We start from the raw sequence: 24639 nt of genomic DNA, 5'->3' as shown, positions 1-24639 counted from the left end.
TGATGGCAGTGTATTGTCACAAAGATAAGCCGATGGATGATGAAAAGAAACCTTCGAAGCACCGATTACATGAGTATGGATATTGAATTACTTGAATTAGATGCGCGAACGTGGATCTGGGACCTTCCACGATCCACTAACGTCAGGTGGTGAAGGCGGGCTGAAAAATAACAGTGTTTCGCCCGACCCTCTGCAGACTTTCGCTTCGAATAGTATCGCTCGGAGCGACGACATTATACTCATCACGTTCCGAACTTAATAGACGGCAGTGTTTTCTAACAGCGAGGGGAGCAAATACAACTAGGATCGCGGAGAAGAAAAAGTAAAAAAAAACAATGAAATAACAAAGGCGAGCATATCTCAGAACTGGTTGAGGAACTTTCCCAACCAGGCGTATTTGCAAGCCATATCGTCCACAATCGTCACTGGTCAAGCGCTTGATTTTGGCACTATGAGAAGGTTAGCGGTAAGAGACAATGTAAAACACACATCGAACAACATGCCATTTGAAAGTATACCCCTCGCTTGGTCAGAAGCTCTAAATGGGTACCTTGTTCCAATATGTGGCCTTGGTCACCCATAACAAAAATGATGTGCGCATTCTGCACAGTACTCAGCCGATGAGCCACAGCAATCACAGTCCGGTCGCGGGCTGCGTGCTCTAGCGCGGTCTGCACGAGCCTCTCACTTTCCGTGTCCAGAGCACTGGTCGCCTCATCGAGAAGTAGAACGCGCGGGTCGCGGATCAGTGCACGTGCAATTGAAATGCGTTGCTTCTGACCCCCAGAGAGACTGACACCATGTGAGCCAATATCGGTGTTATAACCCTCTGGCAGTGATGACACAAAGTCGTGAATGCAGGCGTCGCGGCATACACCGTGAAGCTGGCTTTCTGTAATGCTGGTGGGGTCGATGCCTAGCAGAATATTGTCTCGGATAGTGCCTATGAGGAGTCAGTACTGAGAGAATGACACAAATATTTTACACAGATCACCGACCTTGGAACAGATATGGCTCTTGCGCCACCAAGGCAAGCCGCTTGCGATGAGAATACACATTCGAGTCAGAGATCTTTTTACCATTGAATAGAATGTAGCCGCCTTCTGGCTCATAAAATCTCTCCAGAAGAGAAATCACACTGGTCTTTCCGCAACCGGATGGGCCGACCAGTCCCACGAACTGTCCCTTCTCGATCTTCATGTTGAGTTTGTCGAGCACTGGCAACTCTCGCGTCGGAAATCGGAGGGTAACATCGCTAATCTCAATAGCAACGCCACTTTCAGAGTCCAGGTCTTGGTCCTCGAGATGTTCTGCCACACGCGAAGCACGTACATCCAAGATGCGCTCAGACGCAGCACCTGCCTGCGCCGCGTTGGGGCCGAAGCTCAGCGCCTGTCCAAATCCTTCGGCAGCGTTCATAAGAGCCATTATGCAAACAAAAAAAGACATAACATTAACCTCTCCTCTAGCGAGAAGTCGGCCTCCATAGTAGAAGATGACTGCCTGGCATCCCAGAGTGGCACTGTCCGCGAATCCTAGTACAATGCTGACCCAGCGGGACTTTCTGTAGGCTTCTGCAATATGACCATGGCAAAGCTTGCGGAAACGAGAAGTGATGGATTCTTCAAGAGTCAGAGATGACACGGTTCGAAATGCGCCAATTGCCTCGGAGGCAAATTGAGAACTCTCGGCAAATACAGCGTCATTCATTTTGTCGAAGAGAAGATCGTACCGAAAACGCACGAAACCCGCGGTAATACACACTGGCAGAATTGCACAGCTCGATACCAGAGCCAGCTTCCAGTTGTATGACAGAGACAGTATAATACCGGCCAGGATATTCCCAAAGGCGATGCATTCCTGGGCCAAGTTGATTCCCATCATTTCTTCAACTTTGGATGGATCGTCTCGGACCCGAGCCACTAGGGTACCCTGGGCATGGTCATCTTCGTCGTAGTATGCTGCTCGCTGTCGAATCAGGGACTCAAAATACTCGACTTGATACTTTGCGCGAATGAAGGCCGCCACGCGGCCAGAGGAGACGAAAGTCAAGAAGTAAGCGACAGCCGCGGAAGCTGCAAAGACTGTCCACATGCAGGACAAAAATGACACCTCGTGCATCAGTAAAGATTGTTGATTTTGGAACTTGAAGAGGGCAATCGACTTGGAAAAGAGCCATGCATATAATGGCTGCGCCGTGCTCGCGACGGCTGACGTTAGGAGCGAGAGGGCGATGATGCCCCAGTGAGACTTGGACTCCACAAAGAACTGACCAAAACCTCCCAAAAACCTACCATTTTCACGAGTAAACTCATCTTTTTTGGTTTCTTCGACATTTTCGTTGTTCTCCAACCTTTTCAGGTCACTCTCGTAGTTTTCTTTGCACACTTTCTCCGCCAGAGGCTCACTTTCCAATTCGCTTCCGCCAGTGGAACTGGATCCTTCGAAAGCCAGAGCTTGGGCGCTGACTAGGCCGGCATATACACCACTCTCAGAAGCCACAAGTGTCTCATGCGTGCCTGACTCAACAACGTGGCCCTTGTTCAGAACCACAATGCGATCGGCTGTCCGAACTGTGGCCAGCCTGTGTGCAATGACTATTGTTGTGCGGCCCTCGGCTGCTCTGTTCAAAGCGGCTTGAACAATCCTCTCGCCACGGACATCAATAGCGCTAGTAGCCTCGTCTAGGATGAGAATGGAAGGCTTTTTGATGATGGTCCGGGCTATAGCAATACGCTGTCTCTGGCCGCCGGACAGTCGCGCGCCGCCTTCTCCTACTCTTGTATCATAGCCCTTATTGAAGTTAGAATTGGTTCAAAAAACCCGAGCGGCGATGCTTAGCGTACCTCCGGAAGCTTATCAATGAATTCGGCAGCAAACGCATCGATACAAGCTTTTCTGACTAGTTGTCTTTTTTGCTGCTCGGATTCTTGTTCCCAGGCGGATCCCACCAACCCTTTAGCGACGTTCTCGTAGATGGTACCGCTGAACAAGAAAGGTTCTTGTTGAACTAGCCCAATTCTTTGCCGCCACCATTTACTATCTATGTCGTCAAGTGGGTGCCCGCAAGTTGTGATTCTGCCCTGTAGTTTGACCAGCTCTGTAGGTGCTCTTGGTGCCTCTTCGAGCGACTTGGAAGGGCTGCTGCCAGAGTCTGAGCTGTTGTCCGTTCCTGGCTTTCCATCCTTGGGTAGCACTTTCGGGATTGCATGTTGCTGTGAAGTGGTATACCACTGTTCGATAAGACCGACAATTGTGCTTTTACCGGAGCCCGATGGACCGACAATGGCAGTCATCTTACCTGCTTCAATCGTGAGATTCAGATTATCCAGGACCTTCACATGAGGTCGACTTGGGTAAGCAAAGGTTACTCCATCGAACACAATATTTTCCGTAGCCGAGATAATTGGACTCTTCAGCGATCCACGTTTGGGCGAAGGGGCGTCAATGACGGAGAAAAATTCGCAGGCAGCTATCGTGGCTTTTCCAACAGCCTGCATAGGCGCGGAAATTCGCTCCAACGAGAAGAAGATGGTGGTAAGAGAATTTAGCACCCTAGGCCTAAATCAGCAACTAGATCACTGTTGAGTCGGGTAACTTACACCACAATAACGCCGATACTGTCAAGTCTTCCCTTCGTAAAGATCAAAGTACCGTACCAGAATGTGAGAGCAACAGTTCCAAAAACTCCAAAGAACTAACAAATGTAAGCCTGATGGAAGAAGTCGTTGTGGCAAACTTGTCAATTTCTAACCGTCAGCGCAAATTGAAGAGACGTGAGGGGATTGGTGGTCTGGGCATGTCTTTTGGCATGTTGAACGAAGTTTCGATATTTTTCAACCATCTGCGGCTCTGCAACACAAGCCATGATCATCTTGATGCCCGCAAACGCCTCACTAGCCACCGTTGCTGCTTGGCCTTCAGACTTGGTCTTGCGCGCTTGTCCCCGCACAGTAAGTGGAAACAGGGTGCCAACAATGAGAACAATGACCAAGAATCCTGCCGAAGTAACGAGCGCCAGCTCCCAGTTCCATGTGAAGGCGACAATGAGAGAGCCGATAATCAAGGCGGTATATTCGATGAAAACGCCAAGCTTTTCGGAGATGCCGAGCTGCAGCACGTTGCTGGTGGCTGTAATAGTTCCGGTAGCATGACCAGAGGGCAGACTGTCCATCACATGGATACTTTGGCTGAATAGATGCTGGAGATAATGTAACCTGAGTGCGGCGGAGAGTCGTATTCCGGTCATGCGAAAGGCGAACCTGTTTACGGAACTGAGACCAAAGCGACAGATGAAGAGGGCAAAAATATACAGGCTACGCTTTCGTGAGCAAGGTGGAAAGTAGTGATGAAGAAAAGCTCGGAACATACCAGAGGCGGTTGAGATCATGATCGAAACTGGTGAGTGAAGACTCGTTGTTGCCATCGGTGAAATCGGTGAACTTGTTGACAAAGCTTCCTGGCCATTGTTAGCAAGAAACACTATGAGAAATTCTGAGGGCTGCTTCGATACCAAAAATGACAAACATGAGAGGAGTTGTGACACCTGCACCAGCAGCAGCTAACGCGCCGACTACGTAAACGGCGACATCCCAGCTATTGCCATAGGAGAAGATACGCTATCTTCACGTCAACATTGTACGGCAATCTGTAACAAGGGCTCTCACCATGTAGTCTTTGAAGTTGGCAATTCGTTCTTGATCTGGCGCTGATGCGGTAATAGTTTGGTCGGGCAAGCATGAACTTGCAATTGCCTGGTCGACCACTTGGTGCTCTTCTGAGAGGCCTTGCGGATCCATTATAACTTTTCGGCGAATATCAAACGAAAGCACAGGATGTCAAATGAATGAAATTAAAAGAGATTGTTCTTTGAAATCAAGAAGGTCAGAAAATATTGTACTGTGTGACATATTATTGTGGTAAGGAGTGGACTCGGCCACAGCGAGGTTTATATAGGTTATGGACGACATAGCAATTGCGAGCGACTGCTCGGACCAAGTCATGAGCCCCTTAAACCCAGCTCAGTGATAGTAGCTTGATTGCTGAGAGCGACAAGTTTTCCAGCAAGTATGACTCAAATTGATATTTCCCAACTTATACTCATCAGCGAAAACAAGGTATCGGAGAGCAAAAAGCTGTCCGAGACGTTGCCTGCATCTAACAGTGCACACAGGCTGGGGTGAACTTGGTCTCCACTGAGTGGGTCCCGGAGGGCAGTTTGCTGTCCGGAGGAGTTTATTAGCCCCACATGGGCGTCATTCCCGAAACTGCTGCCTCAGGCAATCCATGGCCTGAGTCTTCTGGCAATACAAAAACCCTGTACGGAGTAACTACATAATTAGTTATCTACTAAGTTACCTAGTCTTGCTTTACCTGCCCACGGAGGGAGGGCAGAGGGCTACACCCAGTTAGTTGCTAGTCAACAGGCCGACAATGTTGATGAGAACTCTTCAGACACTAAGGGTACTCCCTCGCCACATTGCCCGACTGCAACAACAGGCCAATTGTGCTGGTGTAGTGAAGCTCAATAAACTGTCGAATTTTTTGCTCCTTTGAGAGGCGCAATCATTCGCTGCTCTCTTCCAGGCTAGACCCTCATTAAATGTCCGACTCGACACTCCAAAAAAAGACACGAGCCTGTGTCAACTGCTCCCAAGACAAGGCCAAATGCATCTTCCCTAATGGAGGCCAGAAAGACGAAGAAATTTGTGAGAGGTGAGACAATCCATCACACGAGAGTAAAATTCAATACTGACTATGCGGTCCTTTCCACTCCTCTGTAGGTGCTGTCGCAAGAACCTCTCGTGTCTGAGGCCGCCCAGTATGTTTTCGAAGAGAAGGCGCGGCAAGGCAACGTATGTCAGATTCGGCAGCTCCATTGGCACGATAAGTAATAACCTGATGCCTTTTAGCCACGCAAAAGTTCTGGAACAGAAATTGGACGACATCAAATCCATGTTGCACCACAGTACCGCGAGGCAGATACCCGACTCGCATCACCTGCCCCCGGACAGCCCAGCTACAGCTCATACAGCAACCAAAAAGTCTTGCTTTCAAAAAAACTGTTCATGTTGCTCGTCGGACGGTTCTCGCGGCACGCCGACAATAGCAGACCATTCGATCACCATTATTCCGGATTGGCGCGTCTCATTCGATGACGCTGACAGGGCGTTGATTGAATATAGCAACTGCATGGTTCCGCAGTTCCCTTTCGTTCCTTTACCGCATCAAGATGCTCAAAAGATGGCTAATGACAAGCCTCTACTGCTCAGAACCATATTGGCCATCTGCCAGCCTTGTTCAGATGCAAATCAACACGAAATCCTTGAAACGTGGTTTCGTCGACACGTCGCGTACCAAGCTACCGTCGAGATGAGCAAAAGCTTGGAGTTAGTACAAGCGATCCTGGTATTTCTAGCATGGTGGGACCGATTTCATTTCATCTTGACGTTTTATGCTTGGCTTTACTGACCTTTCCCTTCATGGTCAGGAACGACATCTATTTCTTCGCAGCTCGACGAGACACAAGCCTCCTTCAGCTGGCAATAGGAGTGATTGAGGACCTGGGGCTTGTAATATATCGATCCAGCGCGCAATCAAATACTGCTTCAATCGTCGACGAGGCAGCAGAGCTGAAGAACGAGTTGCCAGCTCGGCCTAAGCACACAAGCGATGGACACAGAGCTGTCCTTGGCTTATATTACATGACCTCTTGGTACAAGTCTCACTGCTCAACCGTCAACAGTCGATCATGTTACTGACCTAGCAAAGTCTAAGTAGTCTGCTCGGCAAGCGCTATCGGTTCGAGTACATGTCGTGTTTCGACGACTACTGCAACCGACTAGCTCGGGAGCAAGTGAACCCAGCAGATTCATTACTGGTCGAGCTGGTCCGCGTGCGAAACATAGCTGATCAGGCCAATTGTATCTTTTGGCAGCTGATTGAGACGCATGAGAACAGCTCTGCCTCCACTCGAGGCATGCATCACGTTGCTGTGTCGTCGGTCAAGAAGGGTTTAGAGAAATACCAGCAACAGATGCCACATCACTTGAAGGACAGCCGTACGTCCATGCTTCGTATAGTGCGTATTTTTGACTGACATTTTTTGTCTCTAGAGCTCTTGCGGATGCATTGCGCCGCTGTGCGCATTCGCTTGTTTGAACCGGGTACGTCTTCTGGCGGCTTTACTACGCAGCAGCCGCCATTCAACCGATGTCAGCTCATTTGGGACTGTCTAGAGAGCACCGGAATGATGTGTAGCGCATTTCGTGCGATTCCAATCGAATGCTACCCATACTTGACGTTTGACACGATTCTCCATCTCGCCCTGGCCCTCATCAAATCTTCCCGGTTGCTGTTTATGACCGAGGAGACCTGGGATGCGCAAACCGCACGGAATATATATAAGCTACCCGATACTCTGCAACATCTTAGCAATCTGTTCGAGTCCGCCAGCAGATTAGGACATCCGCGGTGCGGTATTCGTCTTCATGACCGCCTCATCTTCTCAGATTATGCACACTCTTATCGGAGTATGGAATTATGTTATCTTGCTCGAACCGATACCACCGTCTCGCCGGGGCCAGACTCGGTCCCATTTGTTGAAGACGATGGTGGCCAGTCCTGGAGGGCTTTCGAAATGTGGCCCCAACTGCTCGATATCGCGCCAGATGCCCTGTACGGTCCAGTCGGTCACCCGTTATGAAGTTGGACTTCGCGCTAGGTAAAGATGTAGTTGTTTTGCAACCGCATCATGGACGAGATACCGAGGATCCAATATATTAATGGCAAATTCACAATATTGAGAAACAATCGCTTGCACGTCTGTTCATAATATAGTGTCAACACTGTAATGGAACATGCGCATAGAGCTTTTTCATGCATATGGTATGAAGTTTTGCGAAGGAGACATTCCCGTTCTCAGGCATTTCAACAAAACGGCAATGGTGAAGCATCAAGGAGTCCGGTATAGGGCTGCAGGCTGACGACCTACGAGCTGGGTGAACCGTTATGAGAAATTCGGTTGTCTAGGCGATGGTACTTGGCTATGATCGGGGGGAAGTGAGAACAAAATACACAAGTAATTATGAGGCTCTCACGCAATATATTCCATGCTTCTCTCACTATCAACCCCTTTCTCGCGTTTTGTAGTTTGATCCAGGTTACTGATAAATGCTTCTATAATCGATGCACCGACATTTGTGATTTTTCAAGCTTGTCGAGTTGGCCTGCTGGAAGTGCTAGAGGATTGATGCAATAGAAGTGATCAACGGTCCACAGTCATCAACCGATAAGGAGGGTACTCAATCAATAATATCATGCAACAGGACTTCTACTTCCGACTCTAATCTTTCGCTTACATAAAACTTATGATACAACGTCCAATACCGTGCCAAAAAATTTCTCTTCATTACAATGAGGTTGATAAACATTGTAAATCAACAAGGCGGCATACTGAAATAGCCAGAACCTACCATGGAATATCATCGATAGTCGCAAGGCGGTACTGGCCTGCGTTGCCTTTCACCCAAGCATGAATGTCATTAAAGGCCGACCTAGTATCCACATGGTCATAGTAGGCAGCTGCCTTGAATCCGTAGATTAGCCCGTCAACTTGCGCCTCGCCCAACAATCGACTAGCGTAGCTCTTGTTGTTGTGATTTGCCAGTGTCCAGCCAAAGACTTTCCCAAACGCACCACTTTGCTTAGCCTCTTTTAGCTCTCCTAGAGTGGTCTCAAACTGGAACGGGAGATTGAAATAGCCATATGACATGACGCGCTGAGATACTGCAATTCCAGCACTACCCAGCTCCTTTTCAGCGAAGGCAGCTCTCCCGTTCACGTTGAACCCTTCACTGCTGCTGAGGGACTGTCGAATAAAATGGTACGCTTTACCGCCGATATCTTTTCCAGAGAATCCATATAGCACACGGATGCCCACGGGTTCCAGAATGGCCTGCGCAGCGCGACGCAAGGCATCGATAGAGCAATGTCGCCATTTCTCTTGCGAAGCATCGCAGTAGTCTGGATTCTTAAGATCCAGCCACACAAAGGTTACCGGACGCCCTTTGAGCCTTTCTTCTGCCAGAGTCTTGAACATTGTTTCTGCTGTGTCTCCAGCGCTCGTAGGTAAACCGTCATGATCAGCCCACCATCCCTTTGACCAAGCGGTCATGTCAATTTCCAATGCATTGGCGCCATGACTGAGGGCATCACGGGCTCCCTGCACGGTCAGAACTCTATGAGCAATTGCGTAGATTGGCTTGATGCCAAGTTCGCGCGCGTTGACTGAGGCATTCTGTTGCAAAGTCTGCACTGACGTGGGTAGAGTTGCTGCGGTGGGGGAGGCTGAACAAGTATAGCTTTGACTGGTCAAAATGGCAGCCAAGAACAGACTGACGACGGATGCGATCATTTTGACGTTGAATTTTATATTCGATTGCAAGAAAAAGTTGGTAAGATGGGCCTTTGAAAATGCAAGTGCACTGGAATGGGCGATCGATACGGAAGCCGGACACGTGCCTAATATACTCCTTGGTAGGGGCGGTGCATGATTCCTACGTTGGTATCGACATGAAGATGGTCAGGTGGCTGAGCTAATAAGCGTCCATTTTGACCTTCATCCTGCACTGCCTCTTAATGGAAATGGAAAGAAAGTCTCTTGGCTAGAGTCATTTCCACAACACGAAGTTGCAGTCCAATGGCCGGCTGATTCAGCTTCGGTTTAGATAGTACCCCTTTGAGGGTACATGGCTGCCGGACAGACAGCAGCAGCTTTGCCCTGCACTTCAAAATACTCGGCTGCGTATGACTTTCAACAAGTATGTATTATAGTCCGAATAAATGCTGAACTTGTTCTTTGTACTAACCTCGGCAAGTGGCCCGTGACTAGTCAGAGGCTAATTTCTAGCCCAGCCAGGGTATGTAGGGTGATACTGATAGACGCAGTTAGGTGTACATGTATGTATTTCATCTAATAATGTTGATTAAAATAGGCCTCGGTGTATAACTATGTGACTCGTCATGTTTCGGCGAAAATTGTATGATCTTTCATGACATGTTTATAGCCGGAAGCACGGCCATCAATTTTTTTTTTTTCTTTCTTTCACCGGGAGTTTGTGGGCAAATTTATGGTGCTAACCTTTTGTAGAAGGTGCCAAGGCTATTACTTCAACAAGTCTGTCATTCAAGGAAGGTATACGGAGAAATGACTCTTCAGTCTACCGAGTATAATATATTTGTACCCATCTAACTTCCAAGAAAATCTGTTCCTTGGTTCTCTGTCGGGAATTTAGAGGGACGCCCATTGTTTTCTGGCGACAAGAACGAACAGCATCCAATTCTGTCACTTACTATAGTCTGAGAAATAGATTGTCTGGAATTACCATCACGCATCTCCTGTGGGGTAGCTATCGAAATGCCCGACTACTCCGCAGCTCCGTCGTATTGACTGACGTCGGCCACTTGCGGGCCACACCCACTTCCACTTCCGGGTCCCTTGGCATTGAATTATATATGCCGAATACCTCAAGTGGTGTGAGATCCACTTTTCGCCATCGGGTAGCAATGGGACACTCGGGATCGGATTGCTTCCAGTTCCGTCCCGGACCTCCGGCAGCACGTGTTGCAGGCTGAACCCGGCAAAAATCTGGTAGATCAAGACCAAATTACTCTCAGACTTGCTGGATAGTCTCGTAGGGCTAGGTTCAAGAATTTCCAGCTTGCTAACAACAGAAATTCGAGTTGCATACACAAATAGACGAGTAATGGAAACACGGAATGACCCAACATGAACAATTGCCGGCTCCCACACACTGCCTCCCAAGCGGGTCTGCCCAGAAATGAATAGGCTGGGGCTTCGATTGAGGCAAGTTGTTTCAAAGGCTTTTGTGATGTATTGCCGAGCGCCTGATAGCCGCAACTACAATTGGAAGACAACATTTCAGGTGTATCGCCGTATCTGTTGCGCCGATTATATGCAAGGTACGGATACTCAGCCTCTATCTATCTATTATGACATAGTATGATGACGTCTGTGTTGCCAAACATGTTACACGTGGAGAAGTATGTTGGAGCCGGTGCATGCCACCAGAGAAACATTGCTCCCAACCTGCACATATATACATAGTAATATTCCTAGACAGAAGATAGCTCTTGAATTAACTAAGGATTCTCTCCCTCTTTCGTCCTACTTTTCTGTATTAACAAAGGATCGGGAAAGTCCCTTGTTGGCTTATCAAATACCCTACAGCCACACTAATGTGTTCTTACTGACTGCTCTTTCGCACTACCCTAGAGCTCTCGAATTGAAAATGCGGGCGGGAATCACTATCTTTGCAATAGATCTACAGCGTAGTACTGTTCACTCAGAGGCGGCATTGAAGAGGGCGTTGCCAGCGCAAGAGTTTAGAAAGTTGCGTTTTGTGGGCAATTACTATACAAGCAAGTGGTTTTCTTCCTGACGACTAAACTGTGAAAAACAATTACAGATTTAATATTCTCTCAAAACTATGTAGATAGTATACAACTATTACATTGTTCTTATTTGTCAGCCTTCGGTAGCACTTGATGAACCACGGACTGGATCACTTGTGATATAGTAGCACCGCCAATCAGTTTCATAACTGGCATATTAACCTGCAGCTCCTTCAAAAACCACTGGCGCATCTTGACAGCCACGAGTGAATCAACACCCAAGTCAAGTATCGAAATGTCTGGAGAGATTGGCTGACCCGCTGGCAGTCGCAGTAGCTTTTGTAAAACAACCAGAAATGACGCCAAGATCATGTCATAGCACTGTGACGGTGAAAGAGATTGTAACGCTGCCAGGTTCAGTCGACCGCTACTGTTCGAAGCATCGCCCGACGCAATATCGTTTGCAGGGGCTTGTCTGTCCAGCAAGTAGTGTCCAAATTTGGCGTCGTACGCCCACGGTGGAACGACTTGGTCGTGGGCCACATCAACGTAGCGTAGACTCGACGACACTTCTGGTCCCTGCAGCGACTTGCTAGGGCTGGCTAGAACCGCCTCTGCGAAAATGTAGCAATAGTCACTCTCGGATATGATGTCATACCCTAAGGCCTTGCTGCGCGCCAGAATATTATGACCCGTCCGCGTGATAAAGCCGATGCCGCTGACGCCGGTGAGGTTGATGACTGAAGCTGCCAACCCTCTTTTTCGGCGCTGATGCGCCAGACTCACCATGAAACTATTGGCCACGGCGTACGCAAGTTGCCCAGTGTTTCCTGCGATGCTGACGAGAGAAGAATAGAGAATGAAGAATTCCAGGTCATCTTTAGCAAAGGCCTCGTCAAGATATCGGCTGCCATCCACTTTCGGTGCCAATGCTCTTGTCATCTTGTCGAATGTCAGATCCGCAAATAGACTGTCCTCGATAACCAATGCGCCATTCGCTACGCCGCCAATGGGAGGCATAGTCTCTTTGATTGCGGCAATTGTCTTTGTAAGGGCCATCTTATCCGTGATATCACTGTTTTGTTTTTGTTAGCTGCTTGGTCGCGGTTGCCGCCGCCGATAGCTGCCATGTGGAACACTTACAGTGCAAATGTGTTGACAGTAGCCCCGTACTTGGCTTTTTGTGCGGCGATCCATGCGGTGTCCACCTGCGGATTACGGCTTGATAAGGCAAAATATCTTGCTCCCCGGGATATCATATAAGAGACTGTAGACAGTCCCAGTGTGCCTGCCATTCCAACGAGAAAATATGTTTTATCGGTGCTAAACTGGCATTCCTCCAGTGCGGGCAAGACAGTAGCCTGGACAGGGACCTCGCTGATCCAGGCGATTGTCTTAATCGGAAGATGGTCGCCAAAGCTTTGAGGAAGATCTTGAATATTGACTATGTCAGTTTGCTGGTCAATGTTGCTCTCTGTCGCTGAAGAAGTTGCCTTGGACATGGCGGCCTCCAGCACTTGGCGAGTCAAACTGGCCTCGACGTTGCGGTACTTGAAACTTTGCTCGCGCAGAAAATCGCGAGCACTGAGTACTGTAATGCCAGATGGAATTTCGGCACATATTTCGCGCAAGCCGTAGCTGGAACCTGATATAGTGCAGTCAACGCACAGAAGGGTATCAGGCTGAACTATCTCGATCAATTGTCGAGTTGAGCCATGACGAGCGACGAGCTTCCATCCTTGCTCCCGATACTTGTTGTAGCGAGATTCATCGCTGCTTGTGAAAATAAATTGTAGCCCGGACCCTGCACTTGAATCTACAAGGGTTTGGGCCAACATGTCCGACGCTTCATGTATGACGACACTTGTAAACGGAGGACACCGCTGTATAATTGTCGACGCGAGGAAAACGGCCTGAAGCTTGCTCGGGAGAAGTCTTTCCTGGTTTTCCGGAAGTTCCATAAGAGGTATCAAAGTCTTCCTGTCAACTGATACTCGAGAATTATTTTCGGTGGACAGCGCGACAACAGCACGACCAGTCTGAACCTCTCGTCCCGTGACCGGATACAAGTATCCCAAGGCAGGAATATATACACAGGCTGATAGAGAGTAGTGAACGTTAATTTCAGTCGCTAGTTCACCTTTCTCTGGGTGCAGCGAAGGTGTAGATACAACACGTAATCGCTCGAGCGAGAGTGAAGAGTTTGCTGCAGAAAGTTGCAAAACGTGACTGTTCGGGACAACATCAACTTTGACGTGACGTTGCAGAGAGTTGTAGCCCAAGTCTAGCTGCTTATTAGGCATGTACCTCGAGATAAATGGCTGGCCATTTCGCAGATGAAGCTCCGGCTCATGAGACCAGAGCGGCTTGCTCAAGGTGCTCACGGAGTGTAGTCGGTGCAATCTCAAGACAGATTCAGCGATAAATTTGCTTGCGCCTGCAACTTCATCTTCTAGATCCAAGATTTGAGTGACGAGATGGGAGCACTCTTCAATCAAACAACGAAGGGTTCCTTTAATCATATTGGCGTAGGGGTTGCGCCATTGAGCGCCCGAGACAACCCAGATGAGTCGATCGGAGCGAGTTGTCAGCTCCTGTAGCTTTTTAAATGTCTTTTCGGTCAGATTGTGATAAAAGTCGTGATCTAGCTCTGTTAAGCTGAGAACAAACGATTTCTCTGTGAGTGTTGTCTCGTCGAGATCGGCAAGACTTTTGACAGTGGCTATGACATCCGAAAAAGGTTCCAGAAGCGCTCGGAGTTGCTCAATGAGACCAATAGTGACGGCCGTGTCTCCACCGATTATGAGTATCTTAGGAATCTTCGGGCCAAATTCTAGTAATGGGTGCCGAAGAGCGTTGACGTAATCATCCGTTGCCATAGTTGCCATTATGGAAAATTGGCCACCTCGAGAGAAGCCTTCGGCTTCAACCCGCGAGAACCCAGCCTCAACGAATGTGTTATTCCACGACTTGGAGATTTGCTCATAACCGGTTGCGTACTGATCATTGAGTTGTTTGATTAAGATCAGATAACCTCCGGGTTGCAGCAGGTGTCGTATAAGCCGTAGAGTATCGGTTTCGGTCGGATGACCCTCCGGCAGTAACACCACGTCGTACTGCCCTTGGGGATTGTTCTCCAAGAAAGAAGGGCCCTCAAGCTGAAAGTTGACTCGCTTTAGACAGGATCCGTCATCTCGTGACTCGGTTATTGTTGAAAACACTCTCTCGTCAATCCCGTCTAACGTGTATGATGACAGCTTGCCGCCTAAAGCTGTGAAAGCGTTGAGAATCTCAGTAGTGTTGTCGGGCCTTCTCTCTAATATGCGGGCCTTGGGATAACGATCCGTAATCTGCTTCAGTAATCCAGCCGCAATGCGATAGCTACTTGCTTTATCAGCAGATTTGCTACTGGCCACAGAGCATCCGTTGACTTCAAGATTATTATTCGTCGAATGATTCCCATTCGTTAAGATGCTTTCATTGTCCGGGGGGTGCCCGTTTGTCACGGGATGTCGTTTCGCTAATGAATCGCTTTCAGCCAGCTGATGCACATCATCCACGTCATCACCGTTCAAGGAATGGTGCTTGTTCGACGAGGGCTGGTCATGCTCTACTCCATTCACTGATGTGTTCGCGGTTGCAGGTGGATAGAGCTCTTCAGGCAACGCCGAAACCAGTGCTGTGTTTGGGTTCGCAACACAAAGTACCATATCCGCGAACATTTGTTTGTCATCTTCTGCGCTTGGTGGCGACACGGGAGAAACGGCAAGGCCCTCGACAGTGAATATCGGAGACTTGGCATCAGCCGTGCTGACTTCAATATCACCACATATGGTTCTCCGATCTCGCATGTACGATACGGCGCTGAATGCAAAACCATCTTTTGGTATGACATGCGATAGAGCCGCTGCAGATATCGATACGCGCCTTATTGTTGTTGGAACATGCAATGTCTGAAGCCTGCCGTCTCCAGGATAACTCAAGGCTGCAAAAACAGCTTGAAAGGAAACATCTAGTACAGCTGGGTGGATCGGGACCCAAATCGGTGATGTGGAGGGACTTGTAGCGCTCGATGCGGAAATCGTGCCGGTGGCTCGGTTGCTTGTCCTCTTTAGAGAAGCGATTCCGCGAAATGCGTCAGTATAGCCGTATCCAATCGTGCGCAAATTGTCATAGAAATTCTCCACGTTAATTTCGTCTAGATGTCCTAATCCCTGAGAAGATGCGGGGAGCAGCTGTGACGCGTGATTGCCAACCAACAATTTGACTTTACCGCTAGCAACACTTGTCAGGCGACTCGACGACTTGGAGGTGGCGGCGTCGCAGTGGTAGCTGGCGGACAGGATTGACTCATCGTTTGATGACGAAGTCACTTCAACCTCGGAGAGGTAGAAGAGTGTCTCTGTCATTCTTTCTTCGTCCAAGGCTAAAGCTCTGTGTATCACTGAGTCATGCAATTCGATGAGGCGTACCTGCAAGCCCAAAGAGTCTGCCGCTATCATCGCCGCCTCAGCAGCCATGATAAGGAACATGGCCGCAGGAACCAACGTTTGGCCTTGAATCTGGTGCCCTGTGAGCCATGGAATTTCTTCAGTCGATAAGAAATTTTTCCAACGATACTCATGGTTACCGCATGTATTTGTCCGGACGCCGAGAAGAGGATGACAGGGAAGCTCTCTAAATCGGTGAGCATGGGACTCACGGGATTCAAACTCATAAGAATGATCATGGTCCCACGGATATGAGGGAAGTGAGCGGATAGGAGTGAGCTTTTCCTGCGAGAACTGGGCTGCGTAGTCGTCCAACCTCAGATGAGACTCGGCAGACACCGACCATGACCAACCTAGGAAAGAGGCCATCGCATCAACGTCATCTACTCCACGGCTGAGAGTGCCACAGTATGGAGCTTTCGTAAGACCTAGACTTTTCAGAGTTTCCATTACAGGAGACTTAAGTGCAGGGTGTGGACCAATCTCAGCCAATGCCATTGAACTGTCGCAGCTACCTGTCCCATAGGCAGCTGTGACAGCTTCGGAGAATAGGACGGGCTGAACCATGTTCTTGATCCAGTACTCGCACATCAGATCATCTACTCCAGACATTCTAGTTCCGCCATAGACAGACGAGAACCACGGGCATTGGCCATCTGGAGTGAGTATCTTGATGTGGGAAGCGGCCAGCGCTTCACGGTACAAGTCGGCACAGGCCTCCATGTGGTGCGAGTGGTATGCTGTTTGCACTCGGAGGACTCTGTTGAATTTATTTTCATCATCCAGTACGATGGAAACTTGATCAATAATTTCTCTGTCACCAGAGATTGTGACGCTTGCAGGAGAATTGTATGCTGCAACAGATATGCGACCCAGGATCGCCTCGTTGTGGCAGAGATCTTCTGCATCTGGATGAGTCATGGCAGCCGCGATCATGCCACCCTGCTCACCTTGCTTGCCTTGAGCCAAGTGGGTACAGAGGCCTCGAGTATAAGCAATTTTGATGGCGTCCTCAGCGCTTATGAAGCCGGCTGCGTATGCAGCGGCAATCTCACCACTCGAGTGTCCAACTACCCCGTCGAACTTGATGCCGGCACTGCGAATCAAATCGACCAGGATGACTTGGATAACTGTACATAGAGGTTGCGAGACAGCGCTTTCCTCAATCCGAGACGCTTTTTTCTCGGCCAAAAGTTGCGCTTTCAACGACCACGTTGGCCGGTAACGCTCCGGTAAATCAGCAAGGGCGGCGTCGAGACGATCGACTGTTGCCTCTGCCTGTTTCGATCTCCGGATGAGTTCTCGGCCCATAGTGGCCCATTGTGCACCTTGTCCGGTAAATACAGCCAGGAGGCGTTTGGGTTGAGGAGTGGTTCGGACTATGGAGCTCTTTGCACTGCCGCCCTGTTGATCCCGGATACTTTGCAGTGCTGATGTCAATGCTTCCGGCGTTTGCGCAGAGACAGCCAATCTGAAATTCAGTGCGCTTCTTTTCCTGAACAGTGTCCAGGCCAAGTTTGTGATGTCAATCTGCGGATCTTGATCAAGATGGTCGACGTAGCGCCCCACAAGCTGTCGCAGAGACTTTTCCGAGGAGGCTGAAAACACCAACGGAAGGACATTAGATAGAAGTCTGGACGAGGGCAGAGAAATAGAGGTCGGCGAAATGTTCTCCTCTAATAGACTGGGTTTCTGTGTTTCGCGGCAAGAACTGTTTCCTTCAGAGCTCGGCGAGTAGCCTTCAAGAATAACATGACAGTTGGCTCCTCCAAATCCGAAGCTGTTGACACTAGCTCTGCGCACACCACCTTGTAAACTTGGCCATGGAATAGCCTCTGTAGCAATCTGAAGGTTTCCGTAATAGGGCTTTATAGCGGGGTTTAGCGATTCAAAGTGTAAATTCGGCGGTATTGTACCATTTTGGATGGCCAGCGACGCGCGCAACACGCCGGCCACACCGGCTGTCCCTTCAGTATGTCCTACAATTGTTTTGATGGAGCCAACATAAAGCGGTTGCAGCGGTGTTTCTCTGCTACATGTGTCAGAGAAGAAGGCTTCATGAATTGCTTTGGACTCCACAGCATCACCGGCTTTTGTGCCAGTCCCGTGTGCCTCGAAGTATTGGCATCGATCCTCTTGCTTGTTGAGATCGAGCCCCGCTCGGGCGTATACGTCCCGAATGAGTCTTGTTTGCGCCTCCGGGTTAGGCATTGTGATGCCTGGTGTATGACCGTCCTGATTGATGCCTGTTTCGCGGATGATACACTCGATGTGGTCACCATCTGCTAGTGCATCACGCAGCGTTTTAAGCACGACGACACCGATGCCTTCTCCGCGCGCGTATCCATTGGCGCGAGCATCCCACATGTGACATCTTCCTTGGGGGGAAAGCATATCCAAGTTGGTCTCAGAAATGAAGGGATCGGCGGAAAGGATTAGATTGGTACCGCCAGCCACCGCAACTCGTGAACTCCCGGCACGCAGCTCACGCACCGCCAAGTGAATGGCGACAAGACTTGACGAACAGGCTGTATCTATTGTCATAGATGCCCCGTGCCAGTCAAAAGCATGCGAGAGTCTATTTGACAGAATAGCCCTGGATGTTCCAGTGGCAGAATAAGTTGGTGTGCACTCGCTGTCGAAGAAGACCATAGTGGTGTAGTCGGCGCTCATAACACCGACAAAAGCGCTGGTGTCTGAGCCTCTTAGAGATTCGAGGGGTATACCGGCCGTTTCGAGACCCTCGTAGGTGGTCTCCAGCAGAAGTCGATGTTGCGGGTCCATAGACTCAGCCTCCCCAGGCTGAATGTTGAAGAATTGAGGGTCGAACTGCATCGGATCGCTCTCCAATGTGTAGGCTGCTGTCACATTACTTGCCCCGTGGTGGTGGCCATTTTCATGGTAGAATGCCTTGGCATTGAAACGTTCAACCTCTCGAGAGAGGTCTCGGGGAGCTTTCAATAGGTCCCATAGCTTGGAAGGTGATGTTGCGTCTCCAGGAAAGCGACATGCGCTGCCGACGATGGCGATTGGCTCCATCCTATCCTGCGAAATGCTCCAGGCGAACAAGATATGTTTTTTGTATGATGATTAGGGTAGATGAATGCAAGTATGAGTTGTAGATTAAACAGTTTCTGCCAACCGGTGGCTTAAGTAAAGATCATACAAGCACGTCACAGTGGATGCTTCATGCCCGTTCTATTCTCTACTAATAGACAAGTATATTGATGACTTCTTTTGTTTGCGAAAGTTTAACAGGTTTTCCTGCAATGCTACCTGAAACGGGGCTTTATCTCCCGTTTCAGCCCTCACCGTCCGTAGAAGTACGCCCTGAGCCGAACCAGGGGTGAGAAGCTTGTTGGCGCCATGACACGGCTATGCTATGCCAGACCGTTTGAGAAGTCAGTGCGGATACTAATCAAGAAATACCTTTTTATAGTTTTGTTCCATTTACAGGTTTAGAGCACAGACATCTCTCCGTTAGATCGATCTGGCCCGGTTTCCAGCACACCACAGCTACCAGGTTTCATAGCACACGATTCCATATTTCTTCACATGCCAACGATTGACGACCAAAGTCTATTAAAACTTGCTATCTTAGACTATATTTGACCTGTAACACCATTACTGTGGCAAAGCGGACCAAACTCCGCAAGAAAGAGGAAATGAAGTGAGTAGTGAATCTGCGGCTCGTGTTTTTATCAGTAAAGATTAGGTAGTCTCAACAAAATACAGACAAGAGCAACAGATTTCTATTAGAATCACCACCGACTTATTGGTGATTTAGACATATTTGCCGAAGTAACGGCGTAGACAAGCATTTTGAAACCCTCATAGCAGATAGACCAGCTTAAAGCCTCGAACCTGGCCTTGTCGGATACTATCAATTCCGTCTGGAATTGCTTCCAGACTCCCTTCAATGAGACGGATCGGATGGGGCTTGAAAATTTCCGAATTCTTGGCAAGTAGAGATTCCACCACTTCAGCCAATCCTACTCCCCACGTCAGAAGAGTCTCATCAGGTTCGCAGCCGAATGGCTTGGGCCACACAGAACCGCGACCCATCAAAGTAAGCGTCAATATCCAGTCCAGTTTGATGGCTTTACGGCTTACAAGAGCCTCGTCAAATGGATCCAATGCAGTGTACTTGCCACCAAGTCTTCCAATTGCCTCTGCGCAAGCCGTGATACTAGATTGCGTCGTAACACAGTCAAATGCGAAGCTCAGCGCATTGTTTGTGAGATCTCGAATGTCTTTGACGTGAGTGTCTGAGTTATAGTCGAATGAAGCCACCGCGCCGTAGTCTTTTGCTAGATCAAAATTCTTGGCGGAGCAGACAGCGATTGGCTTGTGTCCGGCTCGTCGAAGGAATTGCAAAGCCATGGTTCCTGTCGCTGTCGCGCCGCCGTAGACCAGCACCCACTGCGACTTCTCAGAAGGCTGTGTAAGTGAGCCTGGCAGTTGCAGAGAATGGAACAGAGCAAATCCAGAAGAGAAAATGGCATTCCCCATGGATGCGCCTGTTGCAAAGGACATATCGTCCGGCATCTTGATGAGGATCGATCCACGACAGGCTGTGAACTCACAAAACGCCCCAACAAGGGGTCTACGCTTATCACAGCCATCTGTACAGCCAAAGACGCGATCACCAATTTGCAAGCGTCGCCAAGCTGGCTGGTCCGATCCGACGGCCACGACGGTACCCGCGAAATCTAAGCCGAGCACGCACCCTTCATCAAGGAAGCCATGCATCATCTTGGAATCGACAGGGTTGAGAGCAACAGCAGCAATCTGGATCAGAACTGCGTCTGGCTCTACATCAGGTATGGCTATGCTGCTCGCCACTTTGACGCTGCCATCCTCAGCGCCTACAACCACGGCGCGCTGCGTACTGGGAATCATGCTGATGTCTGCAATGTTTGTAAGTCATGTATTCGAACAGAATCCGGCGATAGAATACGGGTAGTACCTTGCGAAGAGTTTGTTAGGTTGTGGAGCCTTCTTGCTAAGGTCTGAGGAGGAATCAATGAGTCGAAGGCAGTTGCTGGCGTAAACTTGAAATCGCCAAATCGTGTTGAAGTAGGTCTTGTCAGTACTCTTATGTGATACGCGTTGGTTTTTTGCTGGTTTTTTGCTGGTATATTTCATTATCTGCTCTCGTTCAAAAACAATATTTTTAGAACTAACTTTAGCAGTCACTTTCTTGCTTTACACCGGTTCCACGAGCAGGGGCCAGAGGCCGTGCATACATGACACGCATGAATGTGGATCAAAATGCACTCCGCCGTCGCAGGTCAAGCTCAGCGGGCGTTCTTTGGCCTCTCCGGGAAAACAGTTGCGAGAAGCCGGGACGCATTGACATGCATAGCGCTTATTGATTTCCAATAGCTACTGACATCAAGTCGCAATGTGCCAGGGTTAGGTGTACATCTCCACTGCGAGCAGATACTAGTTGCCACGCCGCCACTACGTTATTCAGTTGCAAGGCGGCAAACAATATCAGACCTCATCCCAGACGACGAGATGAACATTGAATAATCTCTTTTCTTTATTTGAACCTTGTACTTATTCTTCTTATCCCTTGGCGCAAATGGAGTTGCACGCGGCGTATGTCTTTGCTGCGGCAACACTGATCGCTCTTTATGTAACCCGCTGTATTCGACAAAGAAATGTTCGCAACCAGTCAGTCCGCCAGCACGGCTGCGAACCTCTCACTTTGGCCTACAATCGGTTACCGTTTGGATTAGACCGAAAGTGGCAGATTGTGACACACAGAGGCAATATCTTGGACGACCTCATCACCACGCGCTTCGCCGAGCTTGGCTGTTACATTTACACAGACAACCAATGGGGAAGTCCGCCCATCATTTGTGCAGATCCTGCCGTCATGAAAGCAGTTCTCAGTACAAAATTTCGGGATTGGGACATGGATAGCAATCGTTTTCCGGCCCTTGGCCCTTGGCTAGGTCGCGGTGTTCTTGTCAGCAGCCATCAGGGCAAAGGGAGCTTGTGGGCAACGGCGAGGGCTCTACTTCGTCCCATGTTCGCCAACGCCGCCACCTATGATTACTCACTCGTTGAAGAAAGTTTGAACAGATTCTTTTCCGACATAGGTCACATCCAGAAGAAAGGGGCCAAACCGATTGACTTGTTGCCACTCATTCGCCGCCTCAATATTGACACTATCACAACTGTCTTTTGCGGTGGTAGCATCGCCGAACAAAAACAAGGCTTAACCTCTGAGTCTATGACTACCGATGGCCATTCCCTGAGGGAAGTTCTGGAAGAGGCTTTCGATGCTATCGAACCCATTGCTGGGCTGAGACTCCAGACCGGGAGTTTCTGCTGGTTGTTCACCTCGAAACCATTCAGAGACGCCTGCGATACATTCTCGCGGCTTGCCAATGGATGGATCAATCAATCCTTGAGCAGTGTGGAAGCAAAGAGCAAGCTTCAGTCAGGCACAGGCGAACCCATTGAAAAGGAAAACAGCTTTACGGAGGCGTTGGTGTCTAGCACTGATGACCACACTCTATTGCGAGATATCCTCGTGCAGCTACTGTTCGCCGGCATAGACACCTCTACAAGCATGCTCGCCTTCGCAATCTTGGAGCTTAGCCGGAACCCCAGCGCCTGGACGAGGCTTCGGGCCGAGCTTGCTGAGCACAACTTATTGTTCAGTCATCCAGAAGCCATCACAGCAATGCAGCTCAAAGAGTGTGTCTTTCTTCAGAATATTGTTCGAGAGACTCTGAGGCTTTATCCCCCTGTCCCGATAAACTCGCGCGAAGCCATTCGGGACACTATACTGCCTACAGGAGGTGGCACTGATGGAACGAAGCCGGTATTTGTGCCCAAGGGGACCTCGCTAAAGTACAGCCCCTATGTGATGCACCGTCGCCAGGATTTATATGGCTCGGATTCTCTGCGGTGGAATCCAGATCGCTGGATAGGTCGTTCACCGGGTTGGGATTATCTTCCCTTTAACGGTGGGCCACGGGTATGCATAGGTCGTAAGTGTATACCATTCACCCAACTCTTGTTATGCTCTCGCCTACTTACCTCTGCACGCGCAATTATCCATCTTGGACATTCAATGATTGACTAACAACGGCCCACAGAAAGGTTCGCTCTCAGCTCAGGTGCCTATGTGCTAGCTCGACTCGCACAACAGTTCAACACTTGCGACTCAACGTTACTTTCTACGGGGCCTATCGAGTCCAAACTCGGTGCCGTTCTTATTCCTGCCAACGGCGTTCCAGTTTCTTTCAGTGATTCACAGGCTTAAATCCGTGGACTGATCTAGATATGTTTTGCTACCCGGCCGCGATATACAGCACTCGCAATGGGTCACAATATAGCTACAATTTCTGACGCATTATCGTGGACTTTGCTTGATTGGGGGAGGCACACAGGCGACTATTTAGAGGCAATATCTATGATGTACTTTTGCGCGTGGCCGAGCTGAGGGAAGAGGAAATCGCACATTCGGTGTCGCTGCCTATAAGAGACACTTGTATTGAAAATATATAGTTAGTTGGCTGACAAGAGCCGCTGGCTTGGTATTTTTCCAGTCGCAACTGCAATAGATCTGCAATAAGTCTTTCAAGAAAACTCAGAAAAAAATAAGAGAGAATTGTTTACTACATTTCAATCAAATCCAGTTAGTTTTCTAAATCCTATACAATAACTAGCCCTACCTACGGGAGCGCACATCGACAGTGTTACGCTACCCTGAACCTCGCGGGAAGGGGTTACTCCTCACCTCTGGCTGTAGAGGGGCCTCTTCGAACAGACATCGTAAACACCCAAGCATTCTAACATGTCATTCCATTTCCAAGGCATATTGGGACTTTTAGAGTTTCTGCCATTAGATGTTTCGGCGTGCTTTCCTGTTCTCATTACGAAACTTAACTCAATTCCAAAACCTCCCAGTGACTATGGGGGTTAAAAAATCACTGCGTGAGGTTCAACTGAAACTAGTTTATCATTTTTTCTCGAATAAAATGTTTCAAAGCACATTCAAGTAGACTATTCAAGCTGGCCTAGATAATCATACACTAGCCTCACACGTATGAGTTGATCGCTGCTGTTGAGCACCTCGATGTGGCGAACATAGCGCCTTTCCCCATTGACAATCTTGAAGCCATTCGCCTGCTTAGTGACTGTGTTGATGTTGAGCTGGATCGTTTCCATCAGGATCACATCACCGTCATCCAGCAGCATGTCCTCCGTCAACCACTCAGACGGCAGGTCCTGCCGCTTTGTCCAGCGAGTACTTCCCCGAATTTTGCCAAATATAGGGAAATTGAGTTCCTTCGGCGTGCCGTTGAGGATTCGATCCTCTTTGCTGTCAGGGAGCCCGTTACTTGACTTGCCGTGGATGATGAGCCGGTCGACGCCGTCCTCATTGGTGTGGGAAATCCAAAGCTCTGCGCCGGATTTGACCAAGACTTTGCGCCACAGCCAGCTAACACCTTGAGCTTTAAGCATTTCATCATAAGGGTCGGACAGTGACGCATTCTGGAGATTCCGTAAGCTATTGATTCATCACTTTGTTGATGTTCCCCTGTGTCGGGATCGGTAGTGGGAAACGCACCATTCGCCATCGACCGCTCAAATTGCGGAGGGTTACGCTTTGTGGTGCAGCCATAACTGCTCGGTCTGACAGAGCGAAATCGGAGAGTGTAGGTTCTACAGCTAGCCTGTGACACTGAAATTGCAGCCCTCGCTG

General features: G+C 49.1%; 7 protein-coding genes across 7 annotated transcripts; 2 read left to right on the top strand and 5 right to left on the bottom strand.

The window, feature by feature from the left end:
* Window positions 1-422: 422 nt before the first annotated feature.
* Window positions 423-4799, bottom strand: V2A60_007241 (ABC transporter ATP-binding protein; the record flags this gene model as incomplete). Its single annotated transcript, XM_083258526.1, has 9 exons — window positions 423-449; window positions 519-943; window positions 999-2793; window positions 2847-3555; window positions 3603-3697; window positions 3755-4316; window positions 4372-4459; window positions 4514-4619; window positions 4668-4799. 9 exons carry the CDS (start codon window positions 4797-4799, stop codon window positions 423-425), a joined length of 3939 nt encoding a protein of 1312 aa, XP_083114652.1.
* Window positions 4800-5681: 882 nt separating this feature from the next.
* Window positions 5682-7705, top strand: V2A60_007240 (uncharacterized protein; the record flags this gene model as incomplete). Its single annotated transcript, XM_083258525.1, has 4 exons — window positions 5682-5708; window positions 5784-5855; window positions 6767-7061; window positions 7116-7705. The coding sequence occupies 4 exons, from the start codon at window positions 5682-5684 to the stop codon at window positions 7703-7705; spliced, it is 984 nt and encodes a 327-aa protein (XP_083114651.1).
* A 765-nt stretch (window positions 7706-8470) lies between these two features.
* V2A60_007239 (uncharacterized protein) lies at window positions 8471-9100 on the bottom strand (the record flags this gene model as incomplete). Its single annotated transcript, XM_083258524.1, has 1 exon — window positions 8471-9100. One exon carries the CDS (start codon window positions 9098-9100, stop codon window positions 8471-8473), a length of 630 nt encoding a protein of 209 aa, XP_083114650.1.
* A 2441-nt stretch (window positions 9101-11541) lies between these two features.
* On the bottom strand, window positions 11542-18944 carry V2A60_007238 (type I polyketide synthase; the record flags this gene model as incomplete). The annotated part of the gene is made up of 2 exons (XM_083258523.1): window positions 11542-12490; window positions 12559-18944. 2 exons carry the CDS (start codon window positions 18942-18944, stop codon window positions 11542-11544), a joined length of 7335 nt encoding a protein of 2444 aa, XP_083114649.1.
* Window positions 18945-19736: 792 nt separating this feature from the next.
* Window positions 19737-20807, bottom strand: V2A60_007237 (zinc-binding alcohol dehydrogenase family protein; the record flags this gene model as incomplete). Its single annotated transcript, XM_083258522.1, has 1 exon — window positions 19737-20807. One exon carries the CDS (start codon window positions 20805-20807, stop codon window positions 19737-19739), a length of 1071 nt encoding a protein of 356 aa, XP_083114648.1.
* A 985-nt stretch (window positions 20808-21792) lies between these two features.
* On the top strand, window positions 21793-23193 carry V2A60_007236 (uncharacterized protein; the record flags this gene model as incomplete). Its single annotated transcript, XM_083258521.1, has 2 exons — window positions 21793-22918; window positions 23027-23193. The coding sequence occupies 2 exons, from the start codon at window positions 21793-21795 to the stop codon at window positions 23191-23193; spliced, it is 1293 nt and encodes a 430-aa protein (XP_083114647.1).
* A 743-nt stretch (window positions 23194-23936) lies between these two features.
* Window positions 23937-24558, bottom strand: V2A60_007235 (uncharacterized protein; the record flags this gene model as incomplete). The annotated part of the gene is made up of 2 exons (XM_083258520.1): window positions 23937-24428; window positions 24505-24558. 2 exons carry the CDS (start codon window positions 24556-24558, stop codon window positions 23937-23939), a joined length of 546 nt encoding a protein of 181 aa, XP_083114646.1.
* Between the last annotated feature and the right edge of the window lie 81 nt (window positions 24559-24639).

This window comes from Cordyceps javanica, chromosome 4 (genome assembly GCF_051103115.1).
Source record: "Cordyceps javanica chromosome 4, complete sequence".
Lineage (NCBI taxonomy): Eukaryota > Fungi > Ascomycota > Sordariomycetes > Hypocreales > Cordycipitaceae > Cordyceps > Cordyceps javanica.
The sequence above is the reverse complement of the archived record's forward strand: the minus strand, read 5'-3'. Positions and strand labels throughout refer to the sequence as shown.